We start from the raw sequence: 26,062 nt of genomic DNA, 5'->3' as shown, positions 1-26,062 counted from the left end.
GGATAGTTTTGCATGATCAGTCCACGGTCACATGCCCTAACACATTATGGAATATATAGTAGAACATAGAACAGTACAGCACAGGAAGAGGCCTTTTGGCCCACAATGTTGCACCAAACCAAATAAATTAGTAATCAAATGGCCAACTAAACTAATCCCTTATGCCTACACTATGTCCACATCCCTTCATTTTCCTCACATTTATGTGCCCATATAAGCAACTCTTAAAAGTCCCTAATATATCTTCCTCTACCACCACCCAGGCAGCCACCACTATGTGTAAAAAAGATAAACCTTATCTCTCACATCTCCTTTAAAGTTACACCCTCTCACTTAAATGCCTGCTCTCTGGTATTAGACATTTCAACCCAGGGAAAAAGGTACTGTCTGTCTGTTCTTTCTGTGCCTCTCATAACCTTACAAACCTTTATCAGATCTCCCCTCAGCCTCTGCCTCTTCAGAGAAAATAACCCAAGTTTGTCCAACCTCTTGTTATAGTACGTGCCCTCTAGTCCAGGCAGCCTCCTGGTAAACCTCTTATAGTCGCAGTCATAGTCATACTTTATTGATCCCGAGGGAAACTGATTTTCGTTATAGATGCCCCAACCAAGATTCAGCATCCTTCCTATAATGGGGCGACCAAAACTGTATGCAATACTCCAGATGTGGCCTAACTAGAGTTTAATAAAGCTGCATTATAACTTCCTGACTTTTGAAATCAATGCTTCAATTAGTAATGGCAAATTTGCCATATGCCTTCTTAACCACCTTATCGACCTGTGTAGCTGTTTTCAGGGAGCTACGAACTTGAACCCTAAGATCCCTCTCTCTGCTCATCAGTTAATGGTCTTTCCCTTAACAGTGTACTTTCTCTTTACATATGACCTAGTAGGGTATAACTCTTCACATTCAGGTTATGGTCTTACTCTCAAAGGGTATTTCACTTTTAAAGATGTCTTGTAGGGCATTATGCATTTCACTCCAATAGTCTTTGATAACAGGGCATTCCCAGAAAATATGATAATGGTTTGCATTTTGATTTCCACAATTTCTCCAGCAGTCAAGGGGGTTACTATTATAATGGGATTTCTGAGAGGGTGTAATAAAATATCTTACCAAGTTTTTCCATATTATTGTCCAGTCCTCCTCAGATATTATTATCCCTCCTTCCTTCTCTCATTTTGTTTTAATGTTTGAAGTTGAATGTGTTTTAAGATTTGACAAACCCTTATAAACGCTTGAAATTATTCTGCTACCGTTGTCTGAATTATATGCTTTTCTAAATAGCTCCATCAGACATGTACTTGCCTTGGTTACATTTTTAACTGTCCTATTAACGTACTGTTGCACCGGTAAAAGTCTTGTTTTTCTAATAAGTGTTTCTCTTTGAGCATTTCAAAACTGAACAGTGTTCCTTCTTTCATTATATTGCAAATAGCTGTTATTCCTTTAGCTGTCCAGTCCTTAAATCTAGCATCCAGTTTATTCGGCGTAAAATCCGAGTCATATGCACACCATTTAAGAATTGCAATGTCTCTCTCTACTTTATATTCTTTTATAATAGTTCTCCATATTTTAAGAGTCCATTTCAGCCACAGGTTGTCAATATTATTTATGTAACTTTGTAGGTTGTTATCAGCCAAAATTGCCTGTATGGGGATGGAAAGTACCCTCTCCTCAATGTTTTTCCATTGAGCGCCATATGATGGGTTGCACCAGCATATCACGGCTCTCAACTGTGCTGCAAAATAATAATCTCCAAGAGAAGGTAGGCCCCACCCCCTCTTTTCCTTGGCTAATTGCAAAGTTTTGAGACGAACCCTAGGCCTTTTACCTTGCCATATATATCTTGATAGCATCTTGTTCCATTCATTGAATTGATTTTAGTTAATCTCTATTGGTAGGTTCTGAAAGAGATACAGTAGTCTGGGCAGGATATTCATTTTAATGGATTCAGTCCTTGAAGTGAGACCAAGAAAATGAATTAGGTTCCATCTTGTTATATCTTCCTTAATTTTTTTTATGTATAGGCTGATAATTGCATTCTGATAATTTTGCCAAGTTTTTTGGCATAATGATGCCCAAATATTTGATGGACTCTGTTTGCCATGCCCAAGGATATCTACTTTCAACTGCTGTTGGTCAGCTATAGTTATATGAAAGTAGTTGGGTTTTATCTATGTTGATCTTGTATCCTGGTAATTGGCCATATTGTTCAAAGGATTGCATTGCAAAAATGGCGGAGCAGACTCGATGGGCCGAATGGCCAACTTCTGCTCCTTTGTCTTATGGTTCTTAATTTAGGTAAAGAGTATGTTGGTTGCATTAGATAGATCAAAATGTCATCCGCGTAACAGGCCAATTTATGCTCTGTTCCTTTAATAGCAATTCCCCTGATATCTTCATTTTGTCTGATGTATTGAGCTAGTGGTTCCAGATATAATGCGAAGAGTAGCGGTGACCATGCACAACCTGTCTCGTGCCCCTTTCTAGGGTAAAACTATTAGATAAGTATCCATTGATTTTAATCCTGGCAGTAGGATTGTCATATAGTGCCTGTATAGTTTTAATAATTGTGTCATGTAGATCAAATCTATGTAAAACTCTGTAAAGAAAATTCCAATTAACTGAATCAAATACCTTTTCAGTGTCCACGCTTATCACTATTGCTTCAATTTCATTTTTTAAAATATGATCCATAATGTGAAGTGTCCTTCATATATTGTCTTGTGTTTGGCGTTGTTGTATAGAACTTGTCTGATCATTATGTATCAGTGTGGGTAGAAACTCTTCTAATCATTTGGCTGTGATGGAGGTAAGTATTCTATAATCCACATTAAGAACAGATATTGGTCTAAATGACCCACATTCCATTTTATCCTTGCGTTCTTTCGGTATAGCTGAGATTATTGCCTCCTTCCAGCTGGGTGGCATTTGCGCCTTTCTTAGGGCCCAGTTCAGTGTGGGGAGTAACTCACTTCTGAACTCTTTATACCACTCTGTCGTATATCTATCTGATCTTGGTGACTTGCTTAATTTAAGCACACTAATTGCAGTTTTTAGTTCAGCTTCAGTTATGTCAGCAGTCATCGTTCTATTTTGTTCTTTGCTTAAAGTGGGTAACTCTAAAGAATTCAGGAAGGTGTCAATTTGGGTTATATTTGGAACTTTGGAATATAGAGTTTTGTAAAAAACTCTGTGTAGTACTCAACCCAGCACTGAAGCTGCTTGATCAGATATGCCTTGATCAGATATGACTTGTCCAGTCTTAGACTTTAGATGGCAGTCTTGGTGGCAGAGGGACCTGTGGCCATCTTAATGCCTTCATCCATGCCTTGTGCATCCCCCTGTGTCTGCAGCGGTCTGGATACTGCTGCACAAGTTGAGCCAGCAGTTGTTGGTGCAGTGGCAAGCAATTTTCTGGGCCGTGTTTCTTGCAGCCTAAAGAACGTTTTGAGTTCTGGGGCTGGGATCATTCTTGTAGGCAAGGAGAGCTCTTCTTTTGGCTTTAGTCACTAGTTCCATTTCCTCCCAGCTTTCCTCATAACAGTCAAACTCTGAAATAGATTGATAGGTATGTAGCTGCACGAGTATGGTAGATATGGTATATATCTATAAAAAATCCCCCCCGAGCACTTCAAAGAATTGTCATATTTGCAAATATGGAACAAGTTGATAGTAGTATGAGTAGTAATCTATAACAAAAGATTTGGTTCATTATTCATTTTTGTTTGACGAAATAGCATTAAAATTCAATATACTGCAAGTGAGCACAAATAACGGACAACATATTTTTCCGAAAGTGTTGCTTCCTCAGAATTTTGTTTTTGTTTATGATAGACCGCTTGAAGTTGAACACAAATATAACTTCAGACTTCTTGTATCATTTAGGAATATGGAGAAATAAGAAATTTATTGAATATAATGTGTTTAATTGCATATCGGTGCTGACGCTTTGCAATAGTTCAACTAAGCTAAAAAGTTTTGTTGATAGTTTTTATTTGTACTCAGTGTCTGAGGCTTCTTGCTTAAGAGTCCAGCAATGATGGATTCCATTTGTCCTGATACTGTTTCTCCATAATCCCAATGTTCTGATGAAACCTTTCACCTTACTTGTCCATGACAGTGCCAAAATTTGCAGGGAAGGAGTCTAAATGGGAATGCAGAGAATTAGTGACGTGTTGCACTTCATGATTTTGTATGCTTGAAGCATGTTGTCAACCAGCTGCACATAGTTTGCTGCTCTGTAGTTGCCAAGAAAATTTCCAGCAACATCCTTGAATACTTTGCATGCGATTTGCTCCGGTCTCACTAGAATTTCTTCAAATTGCCTGTCATTGATGACCTGTTTGATTTGTGGACCAACAAAAATGCCTTCCTTAATCTTGGCATCAGTTATTCTGACTTGAATTATGAAATCAGATGACAAACACAAGTGATATTTAAAAAAATGTTGTGTGATAAGGAAATTTCATGGTGATTTTCATGATCAGCCCAAAATCCATAAGATACCTCCAAAAGTTTCCAGGAAGAAAAATCTTTGTTGTCCTCTGTTATCAACCATAGCAAAATAACAATGAAGACTGACAAGCAACACACACGAAATGCTGGTGAACGCAGCAGGCCAGGCGGCATCTATAGGAAGAGATACTACAGTCGACATTTCGGGTCGAGACCCTTCTTCAGGACTAACTGAAACTGACAATGCTGACCAAGAATCTTTGTTGTCACAGTCAATAATTTTGAGGACAATGCTTGCATTGTAGAACCTGTACTGAAATTGTAAATACCTATGTGGCATGTGTTTTAAAATATAAATATTTTGCAACTTTTAGTTCATGGATTTGCTTATTTAAGGCTGTATAGCGTATAGAAGAATTTAACAGTGCTTTGGAAGAGGCTTTCAAAGGCCCTGCGATGGTCAGGACTTCAACATTAATCAGAATTGTTATTCTTAGCTCAGAATTGTATGCATTAACAGGAAAAGTATTATTATTTATTCTCCACTTATGGAAATATTTAAAATGACACCTTCTGCTAAATAATGTTATTCTTGTACTTTTAGAATCCAGTACAGAGGAGAAATAGTACCTTCTTTATCATGTTTTGCTTAAGTGCATAGTGTGTTTGAGAGTGCATTTGACCCATTACAAGAGATGGCACTTAATTAATTACATTAAGCAAAATTTGGTCTAAATTTGAAATTGTCCTAATGAGAAAACTGATTTCCTCCATAACCAGATAAAGTTTAGTAGAAATGTTTAGGATGGTGAAGAACCTATCAGAAGTTAAACAGCGATTTTTGGTAATAGCATGATGTGCCAGGATTCCAATATAGATAGATGCCAATTGTGAGTTCCATTGTATTTTCTGTATTTCTAACTGACAATTATACAGTGATTTTTCAAGTATGAATTCTAATTGCATGATTCATATATAGGGGAGGAGAAACATCATGAGTCTAAGGCAAAATAGATTCACTTTGCAGTACTAAATCATTTTGATGGTTCTCATCTGATAGGATGTATATACTCAGCAGATTTTCTGAGACCCTACCCGAATGTTCAGTTTTATGAGTTCTGCTTTCACTCATGAAGCATTCAAGGACATTTTCAGATAAGTCACCATGCTATTTTTGAAGGGGTATTTCAATTATTACAGTTTATATTATGACACATCTAAAAATTAGTAGGTTTCAATAGGTGCATTTATTGTTGGAGAAATGTATACAATATACATCTTGACATTATTTTTCTTCGCAAACATCCACGAAAACAGAGGAGTGCCCTGAAGAATGAATGACAGTTAAATGTTAGAACCCCAACTCCCCCCCTTCCATGCACAAGCAGCAACAAGGCAATGACCCCCCCTCCCCCACCAGCAAAAAGGCATTGATGTCCCCCACCAAAGCGTGCAACAAAGCATCAATAAAGACACAGACTTGCAGTACCCCAAAGGCTACTCGTTCACCTGGTATTCGACATACTACAGGCTCTCTCTGTCCCTAATAAGGGAAAAATAGGTGTCCCTGTAGTATTATTATTTTATTCCTGACATCACCAGCGTTGTGGGGGTTATAGATGTGGCAACAGGTGCCATGAATGTAATCTTTGGTGGCTCAGTATGTCATAAAAGCTTATATATGTAACAGGTACCCCTCTTTTATAATTGCACATCTTTTTTTGAATGTGTACTTGCAATGTGTTGGACTTGCTCTGCTGCCTTTGCTGCAGATTCATTCAGTGATTAGCAAATTGACTTTGTTACAAAATTGAAAAGTCCAATTATCCCTTGAGGATTGGAGACAGACAAATCAGCTCAGTGAACAGGAATCAAGTTTGCTGCATTTCAGGTTCTTGGAACTATGGATTCTGAATTACATCATTTGGAATAATTCAGTAATGGTCAAAGGGCCGAATTATTAGCACTTCAACCAATTGTTAGTCGCAGTAAAAAGATCTAAACTTACAAATTTTACTTCTGTCAGAAATTTTAATTAATTCATAAAGTAAATAATGTAAAAGCCCAGGACCTTGGAATGCTAACTCCAATCACAGCATCATGGGTGAAAATGCTATTTGTAGAAGTACAATGGAATAAAATAACCAAATCTCCTTGACATTTTTTAAATGAATTGCTTTTGGGCCTCAACATTTTATTGATGTATATACATAAAGATCAAGGAATAAAATTCATATCTTTGTGGCAATTACCTTGATATTTTCAATTGCTTATTTTATGTTTTTCTGTAGTTTATGGAGAAAATGGATAGGGACTACTACACATTGGATGACATGTTTGTGTCAAAAGCAGCCAGGAAAGATCAGCCAGGTCGTGAATGTGAAAGGCAACGAAATAAAGCTATACATGAACATAAACATTTGGCTAAGCGTATGGAGAAATGCCAATACTGCTTTGATAACCCAGAACTTCCAAAACACCTTATCATTGGTATTGGTGTAAAGGTAGGTAAATAGACTTTTTGAGTCAATACAAAGTAACAAGTTTTACAATAGTCTTTGCGGTCTTTAGTCTAGTTGAATGTCCTGAACTGAAAAGTTATCTGAGGGATATTGCTGTTGAAAGGAAAGCTCTAGGGGTATGAATATTTTGTTTCATTAACATTTTAGACATATTGTTTTAAATTCTGGAGGATCAAGGACCGTTTGACCACTAGTTAAAATTATCTTTTGGATAATGAGGAGTTGGGCTTGGGATAGATGTGCCAAAATATTGAGAGTAAGAGCGTGTGGAAGGTTGTAGGGATTATGGTGAGATCTTCTGGGGGTGCGTAATTAAATTTTTGCACCCTGTAATTAATCTTCTATCCATAAATTTTATAAGAAATTAGCAAATCTGCTATCATATTTGTTGCATTGTATCAAGGGATTTTTTTTTCAAGTAAAGCGTAATTTGCTTCAAAGAGTAATAGCTTTATTCCACCGATTTCCAATAATTAAATGCTGTATTAGAACACAGTTTTAAAAATAACAGAAATATGCTCAATATGATTTTTGTATGACCTGATGCAGTTGCCGCATTTCATGGAGCACTGAAAGAATTGGCGTTGTGCGCCACTGTTATCTCCCTTCCTCTTTCTGGTGTAAGAACTTTTTCTCAGCTTTTTCTACAACCATTCTTCTTGTCAAGACCAGTCCCACTGGAAAATGTTGGGATCTTCAGCTCTTTGTCATATCTTATTTTTCTTTTGAGAACTGAATAAAATGATACATGATCTATATAGACACTAATATAACCACCTCACTGATCAAAGTACTTTACTCCTATTATAATCAGACTACTTTACATTTGACTAGTCATGGATAGTTAATATAAAACATCACCAGGTATACTCTTGATTTAAAAAAAAAATTCTTTTCTGAGTATGTCTTGATTTCATCCAAAACATGATAAGTGAGACAGGCATTTATTTATACATAGGAGCAGCTACATCTTGAACTAACTTATATTTGACTAACCAAACTATTTTCTTTTAGCTTAATTATGTGAATTCAGACATTTCCTCTCCTCCCCAGGTATATCTGTGCCTTCCTAATTACCAATCAATGACAGATGGTCACTGCCTAATAGTACCTCTCCAGCATCATACTGCAGGTAACCTGTTGGATGAAGATATCTGGGAGGAAATGCAGGTAAGATTACTGTGTTTTTTGTATCTTGTTAAAATGTTGCTGTTTGTTTTAATTAATCAAACTTTAAACCTGTCGGAGACTGAACTTGTACAACCAGGTAACTAGAAAATGTTACTTATTAAAAGATTTACAAAAATGAATGGAAATTAAAAATGCCATCGATGTAGAGCAAATGGCACTATCCTTGACTGATCTCTAAATAAAAGGCTGATATGAACATTCTGACTAATGTTAAATTGAAAGTATGTACACAAATTTGAAATACAGGTTTTTCTGTTTCATGGATGTCTGCGAAGAGTAAGAATTTCAGGTTGTATCCTGTAGACATTCTCTAATATTAAATTGAATCATTGAACCCTGTGTTACCAGGGTGATTATGCTCCTAGAAAATTGCTTATATTGTGATTTTTCTGTACTGCAATACAATGTTATTTGTCCATGCATCGAGAAATGCTCATTGGAAAAAATTGTTTTAGTTTATTGTTTTTATTTCACAAATTCCATAAGGATGAATGTTATTTCGTACCTCAAATTTTAGGTAGTGATTTGTGAATTCTGTAAGGATACATTTCTGTGAACCAGACAGCCATTTTGGAGCAGTCGTTAGATGATTTAGAAATATAGTAAACTCTGTCTGATATTTATGCAAATGGAAACATCATGCAACCAGCAGCAATAACTAAGAATATTAAGCAATTACATGAAATATTTTCTATTTGGCACACTGACTTCCTTTCTGAATTCATTCAAGCTCTCATTAGCCTACAGCACAGCAGTACACCTTCTGAACCTCACATATATTTACATGTGATAACTGTTTCCAGTTGTATTTCATAAATGGTAAATTACTTCTCCCAGCTATCCACATGTTGAATATTAATAAAAGTATGAAGTAGAGACATGTAATGTCAAAATAGAAAATGGAAATATAAAAGGCTGAAAAAGATGAAAACATGTTTGTATCAAAGAATTCAATGTTGCTCCTCAATCATTTCTGATAATAAAAGCAAAAATGCAAAATGAACTTAGTGATAAAATGGATGAATAGTGCTAAGCAAAGCACATGGCAACATGTAGTAGAGCAATTTACTTAAAGGTTTATCTGTAAAATATTAGTGTATGATGTACAGCAATAGCTTTTTTTTTGATCAAATTGCTTGCAGCTGATTCCCCCACTTCCATAGATGCCAAATGACTGTAGTGTTTCATTGTTAGTCATGGGATTAATTTTTATCTTTTTAACAGCTCTTCCGAAAAACCTTGGTGAAAATGTTAGAAGACAAAGGTCTTGACTGTGTCTTTTTTGAGACAAATATGAGTTTGAAGAAACGATTTCATATGGTATATGAATGTATTCCACTGCCAAAAGAACTTGGAGATATGGCTCCTATCTACTTTAAGGTAAATTCTGAGTACATACAGAAATAATGGAAGCATTTTTAAATAGTTAGTTTCTAATTCAGTACTGACTTTTTATTAATCCTGAAAGCAAGTTGATAGTGAATGTTTACAGATGCTTTAGTTGAATATTTTAGTAGTCTGCATAGTAGCCAGCATGTGTTACTCCATAAGACGATAAATCACAGAAGCTATTTGGCCCATCACGTCTTCTCTGTCATTTGACCGTGCCTGATCCATTTCCCTCTCAATTCCATTCCCCTGTTTTCTCCCCGTATTCTTTCACACCTTGACTTATCAAGAATCTCTCAACCTGCACATTAAATACGCCCAAATACCTGGCTTCCACAGGTGCCTGTGGCAATGAATTCCACCAATTCATCATCCTCTGGCTAAAGAAATTCCTCATCTCTGTTCTAAACTCGACCCTCTATTCTGAAATTGTTTCCTCTGGTCCTAAACTACCCTGCTATTAAATGGTCTATTATTTGTCTTCTCTTTTGATTTTATGTTGGCTTTGACTTCCTTTGTCAGCCATGGTTGTGTTATCCTACCTTTAGAATATTTATTCTTCTTTGGGATGTAACTGTCCAGTGCCTTCCAAATACTCCCGAAAACTCCAGCCATTGCTGCTCTGCTGTCATCCCTGCTAGTGTTCCCTGCCAATCAACTTTGGTCAGCCCCTCTCTCATGCCTCGGTAATCCCCTTTACTCTACTGTGAACTGATACAACTGACTTAAGCTTCTCCATCTCAAACTGCAAGACGAATTACAAACATGAGAAACTCTGCTGATGCTGGAAATCCAAGCAACACACACAAAATGGTGGAGGAACTCAGACAAATTATATCATATTATGATCACTGTCCCCTAAGGGTTCCTTTGTGGCGGCCCAAACATGCAGGACTTGAACCGCCATTGGGAGCCGCGCGGGCAGACACGCGGTAGCGCATTTGGAACTACCCACTCAGTGTGGACCTTCCGGGGACAGTCTGACGTCACGTCCGCCCGTGGGCGCAGGGGTTATGGGAGGGGAGATTTAAGCGTGCGTTTTTGATCAGTGAAGGCATTCTGAGTTCAGCTCTCTCTGCCTGTGTGTATTTCTTTAGTGGCGCTTTTGCGCGTGACTACACCTTTACTTTAAAGCTCCCTAATCAAATCCAGTTCATTACACAACACCCAATCCAGAATAGCTGATCCCCTTGTGGGCTCAACTAGAAGATGCTCTAAAAAGCCATCTCATAGGCATTCTACAAACACTCCTGTTGGGATCCAAAATCAGCACCGAACTGATTTTCCCATCTTATCTGCATATTGAAATCCCTCATGATTATCATAACATTGCACTATCAACAAGCATTTTTTAAAAGGTTCCATTTAACGTTTCTAATAATGATTCAAACTTAAATTTCGGAAATGTCATTTTGAAATTATTTACTACATTGTTTTTATAAGGCAAAGTCAGATATAAAATTGAGGTTAAGTTAACAAATTTCACGACACATGCCGGTGATAATAAACCTGATTCCAATTCTGAGGCTTGCTCCGCTCTTCCTGATCTGAACTTTGGCAACAGTAACTCACACTTGAATGGAGAAGGGCCTTAAACTTAAGACTTGAGATGCAGAATGCCTTTACTGCCTCTTTGAATAGCTATAGGATACATTGCTATTACGATGTGCATCCGTTAATTAATCTGTAAGAATCAGGACTAAGAAATGGATTATAAAAGATTTATAGAAAATCCCAGCCAAATATGCCAAAGTAAAATTTCTAAGATAGTAAGCACCATGGTTATTGGCCTGATATGTTAACTCCCCCTCCCCCACCCCAAAAATGTCTGATCTTCTGAGTAGGTCTAGCTTTTCCCATTCTTAAAACAGATTTAAATTTAGTTGTAGCTCCTTCATCAGGACTGGAAATTAACTGAACCCAGTAATAACACTAAATTGAAGAGGCAGTGCAATTGCGATTAGATGTTAGGAGTACTGACTTCTGGCACAGGCGGATATTGGAATGAAAATAAACTCTGATTTTTGAAGATCTGAGGTCACAAAACAAAAAAAGAATTAATTGTACAGAAGAACATATAAGACAAAGGTGAGGTCAAGAAAATGTGTAGGGGAAACAGGGAAAAAAAACAGTAATGAAGGAAATATAAACTGAAACAGTAAGTGCTAGAAATGTACATAAATCGTCATTTAAAAAATACAGGATTATATATTACTTCCTAGTTAGAAACCATGCATTCCTCTAACTACCATTATCCTAACACAACTTTCAGAACATGGGAACTGTTTCAATTAAGTGTCGATAGCTACGTCATCCCCTTCTCTCAATTCCTCCGTCTCCACTGCATCTGCTCTCAGGATGAGGCTTTCATTCTAGAACGAAGGAGAAGTCCTCCTTTTTCAAAGAAATGGGCTTCCCTTCCTCCACCATCAACGCTGCCCTCAACCGCATCTCTTCCATTTCACGCATGTCTGCTTTTACCCCATCCATCCGCCATACTACCAGGGATAGGATTCCTCACCTACCACCCCATCAGCCTCCGCGTCCAGCCCATAATTCTCCGAAATTTCCAACTGGATCCTACCACCAAACACATCTTTCCCTTCCTCCCCCCCCCCCCCCGCCCCTCACTTCCTGCTTTCTGCAGGGATTGCTCCCTACATGACTCCCTTGTCCATTCGTCCCTCCCCACTGATCTCCCTCCTGGCACTTATCCTTACAAGTTCTACACCTGCCCTTTACACCGCTTCCGTCACTACCATTCAGGGCCCCAAACAGCCCTTCCAGGTGAGGCGTCACTTCACCTGTGAGTCTGTTGAGGTCATATACTGTGTTCAGTGCTCCCAGTTGGCCTCTTTTATATTGGTGAGACCCGACGTAGATTGGGAGGCCGCTTTGCTGAGCATCTACGCTCTGTCTGCCAGAACACGTGGGATCTCCCAGTGGCCACACATTTTAATTCCACTTCCCATTCCAATATGTCCATCCATGGCCTCCTCCACTGTTGGGATGAGGCCACACTTAGGATGGAGGAACAACACCTTATATTCTATTTGGGTAGCCTCCAACCTGATTTCTCAAACTTCAGGCAATGCTTCCCCACCCCTTCACCATTTCCCATCCCCTTGTCCCTCTCATGTTATCTCCTTGTCCGCCCATCACCTCCCTCTGGTTTTCCTTGCCCCCCCTTTTTTTCTTTCTCCATGGCTTTGTGTCTCTTTCACCAATCAACTTCCTAGCTCTTTGCTTCATTCCTCCCCCTCCAAGTTTCACCTATCACCTGGCGTTTCTCTCTCCCCTCCCCCCATCTTTTAAATCTACTCCTCAGCTTTTTTTCTCCACTCCTGCTGAAGGGTTTCAGCCCGAAACATAGACTGTACTTTTTTCTGTAGATGCTACCTGGCCTGCTGAATTCCTCCAGTATTTTGTATGTGTTGCTCAGATTTCCAGCATCTCTTGTTTGCCTTCTGAAACTGCTTCACTACCATACATTCCCATGCCTTTTGGAAATGCTGTTTTAATTACAACTTTTATTTTAAATGAAAAAATGCTTGGCAGTGAACAGCTGAGCTACTTTGTAACTAAACTTTCAGTAGCAATTAAAACATTGCATCCTGAGATAAGACAGATAACATAAAATGTATCATACTGAAGTTGGGAATTGTTTTGAATCAGCATCAACTCTTCCTAATAATCTTCCCGATATTCTGAAGGAGGTGCATGTTGACAATTAATTGCATTTCTCAGATCTATCATATCTTAAATGCTGAATGTCCAAGTAGCTACATTTGGCTGCAGGCAACAAATTGATGAACATCTTTATGAGCTAAACTCAAGATTAAGTGTTGATAGGTAAAAATGATCTGCTATATCATATTCTGGTAAAATCTTCAAATTATATAACTGAAATATATATTATTGCTGACTGTTGTAATACAATGCATTCCTAAAAAATATTTATAATATCGGCAGAGCTTACAGTCTTAGATATTTTTATGTTAGCATACTCAAGCGCTACTCCTGGCTTCAAATCAACCATTTCCAAAATTCTTAGCATTTGTTTTAGCTGAAGTCAAATAGAAGAAATGCTAAGAATCAACTGATGATCAGCCCGAAACATTGACTGTTTATTCATTTCTGTAGATGCTGCCTGGCCTGCTGAGTACCTCCAGCATTTGATGTGTGTTGTTTTGATTTCCAGCATCTGCGGATTTTCAGTGGTCATTTGCTTCCCAACCATATTTTCACTTAGGCACAATTACCAATTAAACCTCAATGTAGAAGAGTAAGTTTTTATAAGTGCAGACACTAGATTGTGTGAGGAAAGTGTACTAAGTAATCTCATAGAACTGAAGCCCAGTGCCTTCAGTTTTGTTTTGTTCTGAAATGTTTTATTTTACACGGAGAGCATTTATAAGCATTAACATTTCATTATGGTAATGGTTGTTGTAAATAGAGCCAGCAATAGGGAAGCATTCAAGTACATTGTTTGACACAATATTTTCCCTAAATGTAATTATTTTCCTTTGCAATTTATGAAAGAAAGCTATAATGGAGTCCGATGAAGAGTGGGCCATGAACAAGAAGCTAGTTGATCTTTCAACAAGGGATATCCGCAGAGCTGTAAGTAGTTACTACCATTGTCTAGAAATTATGCAATATATATAAATATATATATGAAGTAATTGAATGAAGTTATTTTTGTCTGGGTAAGATACCTAAGATCAAATAAAATAACTGCATATTGCAAAGACCTAAGCAAACATATCTATAGATTGACTATGTGTTTCACAGTGCACAAGAGTACTTAAATTTCAAACTGTGTTCCACCAAGAATATTTTTCTTTTGATTTTTCTTGCAGTTTTCATTAAATACTTTGAGAGCAAAATTTAGCTACTTTAGTAACCTCCTGATCCAGAAACTGAATTTGTTAAAATAAAAAATCAATTTCATTGAATTATAATATTTTAGAGATTGACAATACATATGTAATTATGTATTTAGGGCCACAAAGTAGTAATTGTGGCTAAACATGCTGTTTTAAAAATTCATTAGATTCCCACGCAACTGAGGAATAGCCCTAAGCATAAACCTCAGTGAAAACATTTCATTACATATATATCTATTACACTAAGGTTGCTGTTAATTACAGTGTAATGCTAATGGCAACTTACTATTGGCTCATCATTACAGCTGCAGAATCTGGTTCATTCAAATGCATGAAAGGAAAAAATATTCACCACCTTCTGCTATATTATATATCTGTATCATTGTGGTTGACTTCACTAAATTTGTCTTTCATAATGTAACTCTAATTTATCTTCTGTAGCTTAATAGATTACGATTTTTTAATGCTTTACAAAGCCCGGTTACACTGAACCTCCTCTATTAATTTGCCTATTGTTATAATAATTAAATTATTGGCATTATCTAAATTGTTTTTGCTTTTGTGAAGTATCAAATATTGGATTAAAATAGTTTCAAATGCAGTTTTGATTGTAAGAGCTGCAGTGTTTTGGAATACCAATTGCTGTATTTGAATTATAGGATTGTATCACCATTCATAACAAAATGCACTTTTTCTAAAAAGCTATTTTTCTTTCATTTTGTGTGCTTGAGCTGGAGCCTTGCATTGAGGGCCTTAAATTGTGCCTGTAACAAATGTCCCTATCTTTATATTGTCTTAAAATTCTTGATAACCACAGTTTTTCCAAATAGATTTCTTTTTCCTTATCTATGGAAAAGATAGTTTGTTGGCATAAAACGATTTCACCAATTCTTAAAAAGAAAGTATTTACTTTGCTATTTGGTTTTAAAATTGCTGGATCAGAAATCTACTAAACTCAACACTACTAAAACTTCTAATTAAACAGAATGTTGTAGTATCTCAAAACGTGAAGCCTGCTGGGAGTTCTACACATAGCTCATATGAAATGGAATTTAATTATATCTACTCTTACCAAGAGTAATTTCTTTTCATAAGTGTTGGTTTACATATAGGAGTCAGAGGCAAGTTGGATACATGGGGATTAAACTAAAATGCAATGTTGTATAAACTATTTGCATGTGAATATATACAAGCTGAAACGGCCCGGTAGGGAAGAAGATGCCAGTTTTTTCATACGCCATTGGAGGAAGATTTTTATTGCACGTTCATGCAAGGCTTCCTATGCAGATATCCCCAGTACAGTACTGGGTGAAGAGGCATCACAGATTAAGGCAGGATTAAAACTACACACTAAAATTTTGTCTTGCATGATATTTAGAGCTTCATGAACAATTAAAGCATTAAGCATGTTCTAAGGTGCAACATTTCCAACAAATTGTTTTTTTTTGTTGTGATACCCCATACCTCTGACTGCATCTTAAAAAGTAGAATAATTTAACAGCAGTATCTAACATAATAAAATATGATGGAATTATATTCTGATATATCTAAATCTGAGTTCAGCTTCATAGTCTCCCACCATATCACAGGTTTTAACTAGGTGCTACAGTAGGAGAGAGAATAGGAGGTTAAGAATTTTGAATACTCAGTTTTGAAACTTTACTAAGACTTGAAGAAAACAACGTAACATGATTTGTGTCTTAATGTTGGTGTACCAGAATGTACAGCATCTTCATAGAAAATCAGTAGTGCAACTTAGCTATATATTTTGGTGAATATTTTGCATCTATCAAACCCACTAGTGAAGTAAATTTGTATAAAGTCATAGGGATGTGAAAAACATAAACAAGTGCTTTTGAACTAGCCGCATGCACAAAATGCCGGACGAACTCAGCAGGCCAGGCAACATCTATTGAAAAGACCTTAGTCAACATTTTGGGCCGAGACCTTTTATCAGAACTGGAGAAAACATGAGGAGTCAAAGTAAGAAGGTGGAGGAGGAAACGCAAGGTGATAGGTGAAACTGGAAGGGGGATGAGGTGAAGTAAAGAGCTGGGAAGTTGATTGGTGAAAGAGGTACAGGGCTGGAGAAGGGAGAATCTGATAGGAGAGGACAGAAGGTCATGGAAGAAAGAAAAGGGGGAGGAGCACCAGAGGGAGGCAATGGACAGATAAAGGAATAAGATGAGAGAGAGAAAAGGGACTGGGGAATGGTGAAGGAGAAAGTGGGAGAGGCATTACCAAAAGTTCGAGAAATCGATGTTCATGCCATCAGGTTGGAGGCTACCTAGACGGAATATAAAGTGTTGCTCCTCCAGTCTGAGTGTGGCTTCATTGCAGCAGTAGAGGAGGCCGTGGATGGACGAATGGGAATGGGAAGTGGAATTAAAATGGTTGGCCACTGGGAGATCCCACTTTTTCTGGCACATGGAACGTAGGTGCTCAGTGAAGCCGTTTCCCATTCTGTGTGGGGTCTTATCGATATACAGGAGGCCACACTGGGAGCACCGGATACAGTAGATGACCACAACAGACACACAGGTGAAGTGTCTCCTCACCTGGAAGGACTGTTTGGGGCCCTGTATGGTAGTGAGGGAGGAAGTATAGGGGCTGGTTCGCTTGCAAGGATAAGTGTCAGGAGGAAGATCAGTGGGGAGGGACGAATGGACAATCAGTCATGTAGGGAGTGATCCCTCTGAAAAGCAGAAAGTTTGTGGGGAGGGAAAGATATGTTTGGTGGTGGGATCCTGTTGGAGCTGGCGGAAGTTACAGAGAATTATGTGCTGGACACGGAGGCTGGTGCTGTGGTAAGTGAGGACAAGAGGAACCCTATCTCTGGTGGGGTGGTGGGAGGATGGGGTGAGGGCAGACATGTGCGAAATGGAAGAGACGTTGAGGGAAGTGTTGATAGTGAAGGAAGCAAAGCCCCTTTTTTTTGAAGAAGGAGGACATCTCTTTAGTTCTGGAATGAAAACCCTCATCCTGAGAGCAGATGCAGCAGAGACAGAGGAATTGAAAGAAGGGGATGGCATTTTTATAAGTAACAGGATGAGAAGAGGAATAATCCAGGGAACTGTGAGAGTCAGTGAGTTTATAATATACATCAGCAGATAAGCTGTCTCTGGAGACACAGACAGAGAGATCGAGAAAGGGGAGTGGGGGGGGTCGGAAATGGACCAGGTAAATTTGAGGGCAGGTTGGAAATTAGAGGCAAAATTGATGAAGTCTATGAGCTCCACATGGTTTCCTTGTGCTTCTTCCTCCCCTCCCCCACCTTTTTACTCTGACTCCTCATCTTTATTTCTCCTGACCTGATGACTCTTCTCCATAGATACTGCCTGCATTTTGTGTGTGTGTTGCTTTTTCAGATTTTCTCTTGTTTGTGTTGCTTTTGAACTACACAGCTTAACAGGAGCTTCAATAAAAATTTCTTCTCCACACTTGATTTAATCTGTCAGTGAACAAGCATGCAGACCCTGAGTGTCGACTCCTTACATTCTTCTCATTTAGATGCAGATTGTTCCACATTGCAGAAACAACATCTAAGAATACTTTTTTTTGTTTCAGGTTCCTAAAGGTCTTCCTTATTTTTCTGTGGACTTTGGTCTTCAAGGTGGATTTGCTCATGTTATTGAAAATGAAGACAAGTTTCCTTTTTACTTTGGGAAGGTACCCTAACTTGTATGCTTGTGACATATACTACGGAGTTGCTTGATTCTTATTTAAATCATCTCAGAAAGAAATCAGTTAGTAAAAACTCATTAAACAGTAAATGTACTCAACTTCATGTACCAATTATGAAATATAAAATATTTGCTCTGCAAGGTCTAATGATTTAATTATAATGTAAATTCTGGGAGTCTTTATCTAGCTGCTCTCTGACACTATATTGTTTCTTGTGCTGTTTTTGCTGTTCATCATGTCTTCTGTAGCTCAGAGGGAACTGATACAATCTGGAGCCATCCGGCTGGTGCTTTATCTAGAACTATCCAAAATAAATCCCATTACCTCATTTTATTCCTTTTGTTCTATTTCCAATAATATATTAACTTTTCCATAATTCGCTGAAGAAATTTCTCCAGACCTCCTCAATCTCTTGGCAATCATTTTGATGTAGAGGCCTTCCACCATTGACATCTCAAGGAGAGCCTACCTGCTGACTCCATAAGTGTACTGAACCTCAGTACCAGAACAGCACTTGGGGTTGCAGTTCATTAAATTAATAGAGCCACACTAGTAAAGGCAATGTAATTAAAGAACAATGTCTTCAGAAGTGTAGTGGGAAGTATCCATTTTTAAAAGTCTTACTAGAAAACTTGAAATAATATTTCTTTTAATATTAAAAGGTAGGAGATGGAGTCAAAATTTGACTTAGAATATTCCTCTTGCCTGCCCAAGAGAACAGAGGAAGGAAATTGATTTGCTTTGTGTGTGGTGTAGTTGATGAAAAGGGAATAACACAGGGAGTAGAAATATTATGTTGAATTAGTGAGCAGTTTGCAGAAAAATAATTGACATTAACTGATTTGTCCTCTTTTAAAGGAAATTGTTGGTGGCATGTTAGATCTAGAGCCAAGGCGTTGGCGGAAACCTCACAGAGAAAACTTTGATGATCAGAGGAAGAAAGTGCTGCAGTTTTCACAGTGGTGGAAGCCTTATGATTGTACCAAAACTAAAAATAAGGAATAAGGTTGTCTTTTACAAGAAAATGATTAAACTCTCTTCGAACATTGTATTGGACAAAGACAATTTCTTTACAATGTTCTCTAGGTAAACCACCTCTGCTTAGGTAAACTAAAAAAAAGTTCGATTTTTTTTTGCCATGACGAGGCCTCCATCAGTTTAGAGGAGCAACACCTTCAGCTCTGTCTAGGAAGCTTCCATAAGCATTGATTTCTCCAACTTCTAGTAATTTCTCCCCCTCCCCCTTCCCTCTTCTTCAACTCCCAGCTCTGGCTCCGCTCTTGCCTCTTCTCCCCAGCTGTCAGTCACCTCCCCTGGTGTCCCTTCTCCTTCCCTTTCTCCCCATGGTCCACTCTCCTCTCCTGTCAGATTCCTTATTCTCCAGCCCTTTACCTTTCCACCTTTCACCTCGCTGCTTCATATATCATCACCTTCCTCCACCCAACTGGCTTCACCTATCACATTCACATTTGTGCCTCCCCCCCACCCCCCCCCCAACCACTTCTTATTCTGGCATCTTCCTCCTTCCTTTCCAGTCCTAATGAAAGACTCGGCGCGAAATGTTGACTGTTTATTCCCCTCCATAGATTCTGCCTAACCTGCTGAATTCCTTCAGCATTTTGTGTGAGTTGCTCTGCAGTTAAAATTCAAGATCCCACTGATTTTATCATGAAGCTTTCAGATGGCGGTACAAGAATGTAAAATTAATCTATATTGAAAATAGTTTAAATTGGTATTTTGCACTGTAAATAGCAAATAAAAGCAGGCTTAATGTACATTTTTAATTTGTCCTCAGCTGTGAGGTTCAAGCTTTATTATGTTTATAAAAGCAAATGAAAATTTGATACTGTAAATAGCTGTAAATTTATGTTGTTTCATCACAATGGGCTTGTATGAGTTTCATCTTTGAAATGGAGAAAGTGCAATTCAAGGAGGAGTTCAGTGTAAAAACAAGTTCAGTTAGGCAATGAGTTGTGGTTGGGCCTCTGTTCAAGAAAGATGGTGAGGATCCTTAGACCATCTGGATGTGGAATGAAGACATTTTTGTGTTTTTATTTCATCATCAGGGAGAAAATTCAAAAATCAGATGTGCAAAGGATCTTGGGAGTTTTTGTGCAGGATTCCTTAAATGTTAACTTGCCGATTAAGTCAGTGGTAAGGAAGGCAAACGTAATTTCAGCATTCATTTCGAGAGGACTAGAATATAAGAATAAGTATGAAATGCTGAGGCTTTATAAGGCATTGGTCAAACCACCTTTGGAGTATTGTGAGCACTTTTGGGCCCCTTATCTATGAAAAGATGTGCTGGCATTGGAGAGGGTCCAGAGGAGGTTCAAGAGAATGAGTCCAGGAATCAAAGGGTTAATGTATGAGGAGCGTTTGATGGCTCTAGGCCTGTACTTACTGGAGTTTACAGGAATGAGGGTGGAATCTCATTGAAACCGTATTGAATATTGAAAGGTCTAGACAGAGTGGATGTGAGGAGGATATTTCCTATAGTAGGTGAGTCTAGAATCAGAAGGCACAGCATCTGAGTAGAAGTACGTACAGTACTGTGCAAAAGTCTTAGGAACACATATAGCTATGCTGCTTAAGACATTTGCACAGTACTGTAGTAATTTTATATTCTGCACTGTACTGGTGCTGCAAAAAAGATATTTCATGACATATGTGAGTGGTGCTAAACCTGATTCTGATATAGGTCTCTATTATGGATTGAGAGTGGAAAGGGGGCAGGGAGCGGGGACTCATGGTTGGGAAAAGGGGAAGGGAGAGGGGAGGGGGCAGGAAACACCAGAGAGACATTCTGTAATGATCAATAAACCAATTGTTTGGAATCAAATGACCTTGTCTAGTGTCTCAGGGGTGGGTATGTCTGCACCCGCACCACCCCCTGCCCCGGCACTCCTTCTCTGCCATCTGCGCCACACCCCTTCCTTGGCATTCCCAACATCCTTTGCTCCTGCCAGATTTGCAAACTCGCTCTCCACTCCATGTTGACAAATATAGTGCTGTGCAAATATCTCAGGCACTCTCATTTTATATATACACACCTAAGACCTTTGTACTGTACCTTTAGAACAAAGTTGAAGAGGAATTTCTTTAGCCAGAGGATGGTGGAATATGTGGAATTCATTGCTACGGATGGCTGTAGAGTCCAAGTCATTGAGTGTATTTAAAACAGGTTTATAAGTTCTTGAATAGCTTCAAAGTTTGTGTGGAGAAGAATGAAGAATGGGGTTGAGAAGGTTGTTGAAGCCATGATGGAATGGTAGAGCATACACAATGGGCTGAATGTCCTAATTCTGATACTATGTCTTATGGTCTAGCTTCCAGTCCAATTATTCTGATCCATGAAGTATAAGCCAGTAACCAGCAATGTATGTTACTGTATTTAAAGGCTTATATATTTCTGTATATCATTGTTAAATGTCAACAAATGGAATAATTGTTGCTTATTCTAATATTTAAAGTAGGTGTGTTTTCAGAGATTTAAAATTCACAGGATTACAGCACTTATTTTTCTTTTGATATTGGTTCAGTGACAGGAAGCAGAGAATAGTTGTTTTCAGACTGAGAGGTGAGCTGCTGTGCTTCCCAATGTTCAATTTAGGCTCCATAATCTCCTTTCAATTTTTTGGATGCTGTAGACCCAAACGGAGCACCATTTGAAAATTTTCAGATGCCATAAAACTTGCCAACATTATAAAGAGAATTGAGGGAGAACTGGCCTGCAGAATGTCGTTGATAGATTGACTAAAAGGACAGAGTGTAGAGGATGGGAGTTCAAAGCAGAAAAGTATGCATGGCAGACTTTGGGAAGTTCAGTATGAAAAAGCCTTATACCATAAATGCTCTGATTAATGTAGATGAGCAGCAACTCCAAGCCTGGAAAAACATCTACTCACCACTTTCTGCTTTCGGTCCCCAAAACTATTATCTTAAAACATTTGTAAATTTAATGTCCTTTGTAATCCTGTGGATTTAAAATCTTTGAAGGTGCTCCCACTAAGCATGAGACTCGCAATTAACGTTCAGTGCTTATTCCATATGTGGATATTCAACAACGAAACTTAAATAGAAAAGCCTTTAAAAGTGGCCGATTGAAGTACATATCCTTGTGATGCAGGAGCCCAGCGAGGCCAGCAAGTCCATACTAATTCCCACGTAGCATTCACCCTCATGGAACAATGTTAGGCTTCAGACGAAAACTAACCACTCTCAGGAAAGATGTAAAATAAAGAGTCTCCAAGAGTTTGGGAATATGCTTTTATGTATATATAGAAGGAGCAGGGGGTAACTTAATAGATATAGCTGAAAGCTGAATGGAGTACAGCTGCTCCCTTGGCAAGTGGAATGATAACCAGAGGTCATAGGTTTAAAATTGTTGACTCAATACGGTTGTGAACTGGAATATTTTGCCCGAAGAAAAAATGGTGGCAGTTGATTTCATAAATAAATCTGAATGAAATTTGAGCAGGCATCTGTGGATAAAAAAGTTATATAGTCACAAACAAAAATGGGATCGTTGAACTAAGCACAACTAACTGCTCTTCAAAAGAGCCGGCACAGACATAATAAAGTAGACATGAGGAAAATCTTTATCATTCCTTAAAGTATGATGGAAAGCAAATTCAATTGCGGCTTTCAAAAAAGAATTACTTGAGTACTTGAAGTGGGCAAGATTGCAGGAGCAAGAGTCTGTGAAAGAGATTACATAAAAATCAGTTTCTGCTTAGTGGGCCAAACAGTCTCCATCACTGCCATGGTACTTCTACAATTCTACAATAACCAGAGTAAATTACTGTTCATTGAAGCAGATATTGTAAGCACACTCAGATGAGTACAATATTGAATTTTTCAAAAACATAATGTTAAGGAACATTCGTACTTGGCTAGTCTTTGAACAGAGAGCAGTTGATCTCTCAGTACAGTCACATAATAGTGATACAGTCATAAAACAGCAATGTTTGTTAACTGATTTTACATATATTACACTGTTAAGTTATGTACAGCATATATTCATAGAACTTGTTATTATGGCAGTTACAAAGAGCTAGTTTGAGCCAGCTCTTGTTTTATTTTTGAACCAAGTGGTTTACATTCTGCTTGTGCAGTTCTCAGTGGAATTCAAATTCGTATTGTTTTTGTATTATTCATATTGTTTCTCATAATGAAAATTTTGAATTTGCATTTGACTTTTTCAATAAATAGATTTCATTGTAGCCATTAGTACAATATTGCTGAAAACTTTGTTTTATTGTTTTTTTACTGTTCACAGAACCTAGTTAAATTAGTCTTTCAACATACTATGAAATCTTGTGAAATTCATTGTTGAGTGGTTCTGAGACTTGAGCTAATTCAAGAGAGGGGCTAGACCAATTCATTGGCAGGTAGTTAAAAGGGGCGTGTGAGCCCCTAAAACGAAGCTGCAAGTACTAAATTACCAGGCTCACTATGTACACAGGATGAATGCAGTGAGAAATAGAAAAGTATCATTTTAGTATAGGAAGGCTGGGAGCATTCCAGGACAAGATGGGAATGTTTTGTATGGACAAGGATTATCTAAAATGTCAATCTTTAATGCAAATAGTCACTTCAAACACAAACAGTGTCACAGGAGGAAGGGAGGAGGAATAACATAAGTTATTCATTCATCAGGGACTGGATAAATACTCCTGGAAGCTTGATTTTAGGAATATTTTCTGATTGTACAAAGAAACCTGTCCAATTTATTTTCAAATATTAATAGCAATTGATAATGTACTCAAAAACAAGTTATTTAGAGTTCTGAGCATTTAACATTAGTGTTATGTTGACAAAGCTGAAGGAAGTTGTGATTTCAAAATCTTCCATGAGATGACTTTGATTGGGTCTGGTTACATACTGTATATGACTGGAAGACAAAGGTTAGGAATTGTGGTGACAGAATATAATGATGTTACTGAGTGCCGACACTTGTCATTCAAATACAGTTAATAGTCATGGATGAAAAAAGATCATGAGAAACTTGACTTAAAGATACATTTTTTTCCCAAATTAGCTTCATCTATTGCTGTATTACTTTGTGTGGTGCCTCACTGCTATTAGGAGTGGTTGGACTTGTATTTATGGGGCCTGTCTCATTGAAATATGTTGCTTAGTTGGCCGGATATTCAGAAGGAAGTCTCATTTGATCCTGACATTTAATCAGTTGGATCACCAAGCATGCTATTCTCCAAGCCATAAAGTAGGTTTGCCTATGTACTTGCTAACACTTTTGATCCTAAATCTTATGTCTTTTATTTTGCCATCTTTATTAACAAATAATTGAAAACCAAACACTACATAATCATGCAGGAATCGATTTTGTTGATGGGATGGGAACTGCTGTCTCACATATTCACCTATATGTTGTTCATCTGCTTGCTAGACTGGAGGACAAACAGCAAATTGTCTATAACTTCTGAACTTCAAATCCTGCATAAGGCTGCTGTTTTCCTTTGCCCTTTTCACTCTTGCTCTAACAACTAGGTCAAAGAGTTTTGTCAACTTCCATACTTGGTGATTCTCTGTATCATAACTCACTACCACAGCCAACTCCTTCAGCAAAGGCTTGGTCTGTTTTCTAATGGCCTCTATCAGGCTATTTGTCTAACATTTGTTGCTTTCTTTTAGGCATTCTGCATTCTTATGCGTCATAACTTGCATTTTTGATAGTTCGGCAAAGGTCTGAAATGTGTACAAAAATCTCATTGCTTATCTTGCATTTCCTGCAATTCTGTATTTGAGTAAAGTATCTCTAATAGCTATGAAGTAGATGGTTTACTTGGATGGTGGTATCAAAGATCATGCTGGAATTCATATACAAGTTATTCTTGTATAAATTTTCTACTTGTGCTGAGAACTTTTACTGTGGGTTTTACAGCCAGGGCCCATGATAAACCTGTAACTACAAATACAGTCACAATTTTTCAAGCTGCAAGGGAAAGGCTTAAATCATTTTTGGATTTAGCCTCAGTTCAGTTCTGCTGTGGATGTACAATGACAAACAAGTTCTTAGCTGCAACTCTCTAATCTAATGCTACTAAAAACTGTATACCTCATTTTTTTCCGAGGCTATTAGTGATGACTGCAAGCCTCGTGCTCCTAGACATTCCCAATTTGAGAGCAAGTCTGAGACCTCTTAAATATGTCAAACTTTTTTTAAACAGAGGCAACCAAATCCTGTAGATATGAGGAAGTTTATGGATTTGAAAGGGTATATCCCATTGCAGTGTGGCTCACAGGGGAGGCAGAGGTCATTGTAATTGCCTTGAAGACAGCTGTGGTGTGCCAAGATGACATTACCTCTGGAAGATTAAACAAAGATCATTACTTTGTCCAGGCAAGTTTGCAGACGACACAAAGGTTGGTGGTGGTGTAGATAGTGTAGAGGATTGTCAAAGATTGCAGAGAGACATTGATAGGATCCAGAAGTGGGCAAAGAAGTGGCAGATGGAGTTCAACCCAGAGAAGTGTGAGGTGGTACACTTTGGAAAGACAAACTCCAAGGCAGAGTACAAAGTAAATGGCAGGATACTTGGTAGTGTGGAGGAGCAGAGGGATCTGGGGGTACACGTCCACAGATCCCTGGAAGTTGCCTCACAGGTAGATAGGTAGTTGAGAAAGCTTATGGGGTGTTAGCTTTCATAAGTCGAGGGGGATAGAGTTTAAGAGTCGCGATGTAATGATGCAGCTCTATAAAACTCTGGTTAGGCCACACTTGGAGTAGTGTGTCCATTTCTGTTCGCCTCACTATAGGAAGGATGTGGAAGCATTGGAAAGGGTACAGAGGAGATTTACCAGGATGCTGCCTGGTTTAGAGAGTATGCATTATGATCAGAGATTAAGGAAGCTTGGGCTTTGCTCTTTGGAGAGAAGGAGGATGACAGGAGACATGATAGA

General features: G+C 38.1%; 1 protein-coding gene across 1 annotated transcript in view; it reads left to right on the top strand.

Moving 5' to 3' along the window:
* cwf19l2 (CWF19 like cell cycle control factor 2) overlaps nt 1-20,892 on the top strand; it is a 114,498-nt gene extending 93,606 nt beyond the window's left edge. The window contains exons 13-18 of the mRNA XM_063054104.1: nt 6,753-6,965; nt 8,037-8,153; nt 9,399-9,554; nt 14,106-14,186; nt 18,020-18,121; nt 18,995-20,892. Coding sequence (XP_062910174.1) covers nt 6,753-6,965; nt 8,037-8,153; nt 9,399-9,554; nt 14,106-14,186; nt 18,020-18,121; nt 18,995-19,141 — 816 coding nt within the window. The 3' untranslated portion in view covers nt 19,142-20,892. The remainder of the gene's footprint in view (nt 1-6,752; nt 6,966-8,036; nt 8,154-9,398; nt 9,555-14,105; nt 14,187-18,019; nt 18,122-18,994) is intronic.
* The last annotated feature ends 5,170 nt before the right edge of the window (nt 20,893-26,062 follow it).

This window comes from Mobula hypostoma, chromosome 7, assembly GCF_963921235.1.
Source record: "Mobula hypostoma chromosome 7, sMobHyp1.1, whole genome shotgun sequence".
Taxonomy (NCBI): Eukaryota; Metazoa; Chordata; class Chondrichthyes; order Myliobatiformes; family Myliobatidae; genus Mobula; species Mobula hypostoma.
This window is presented reverse-complemented; position numbering and strand designations above follow the sequence as displayed.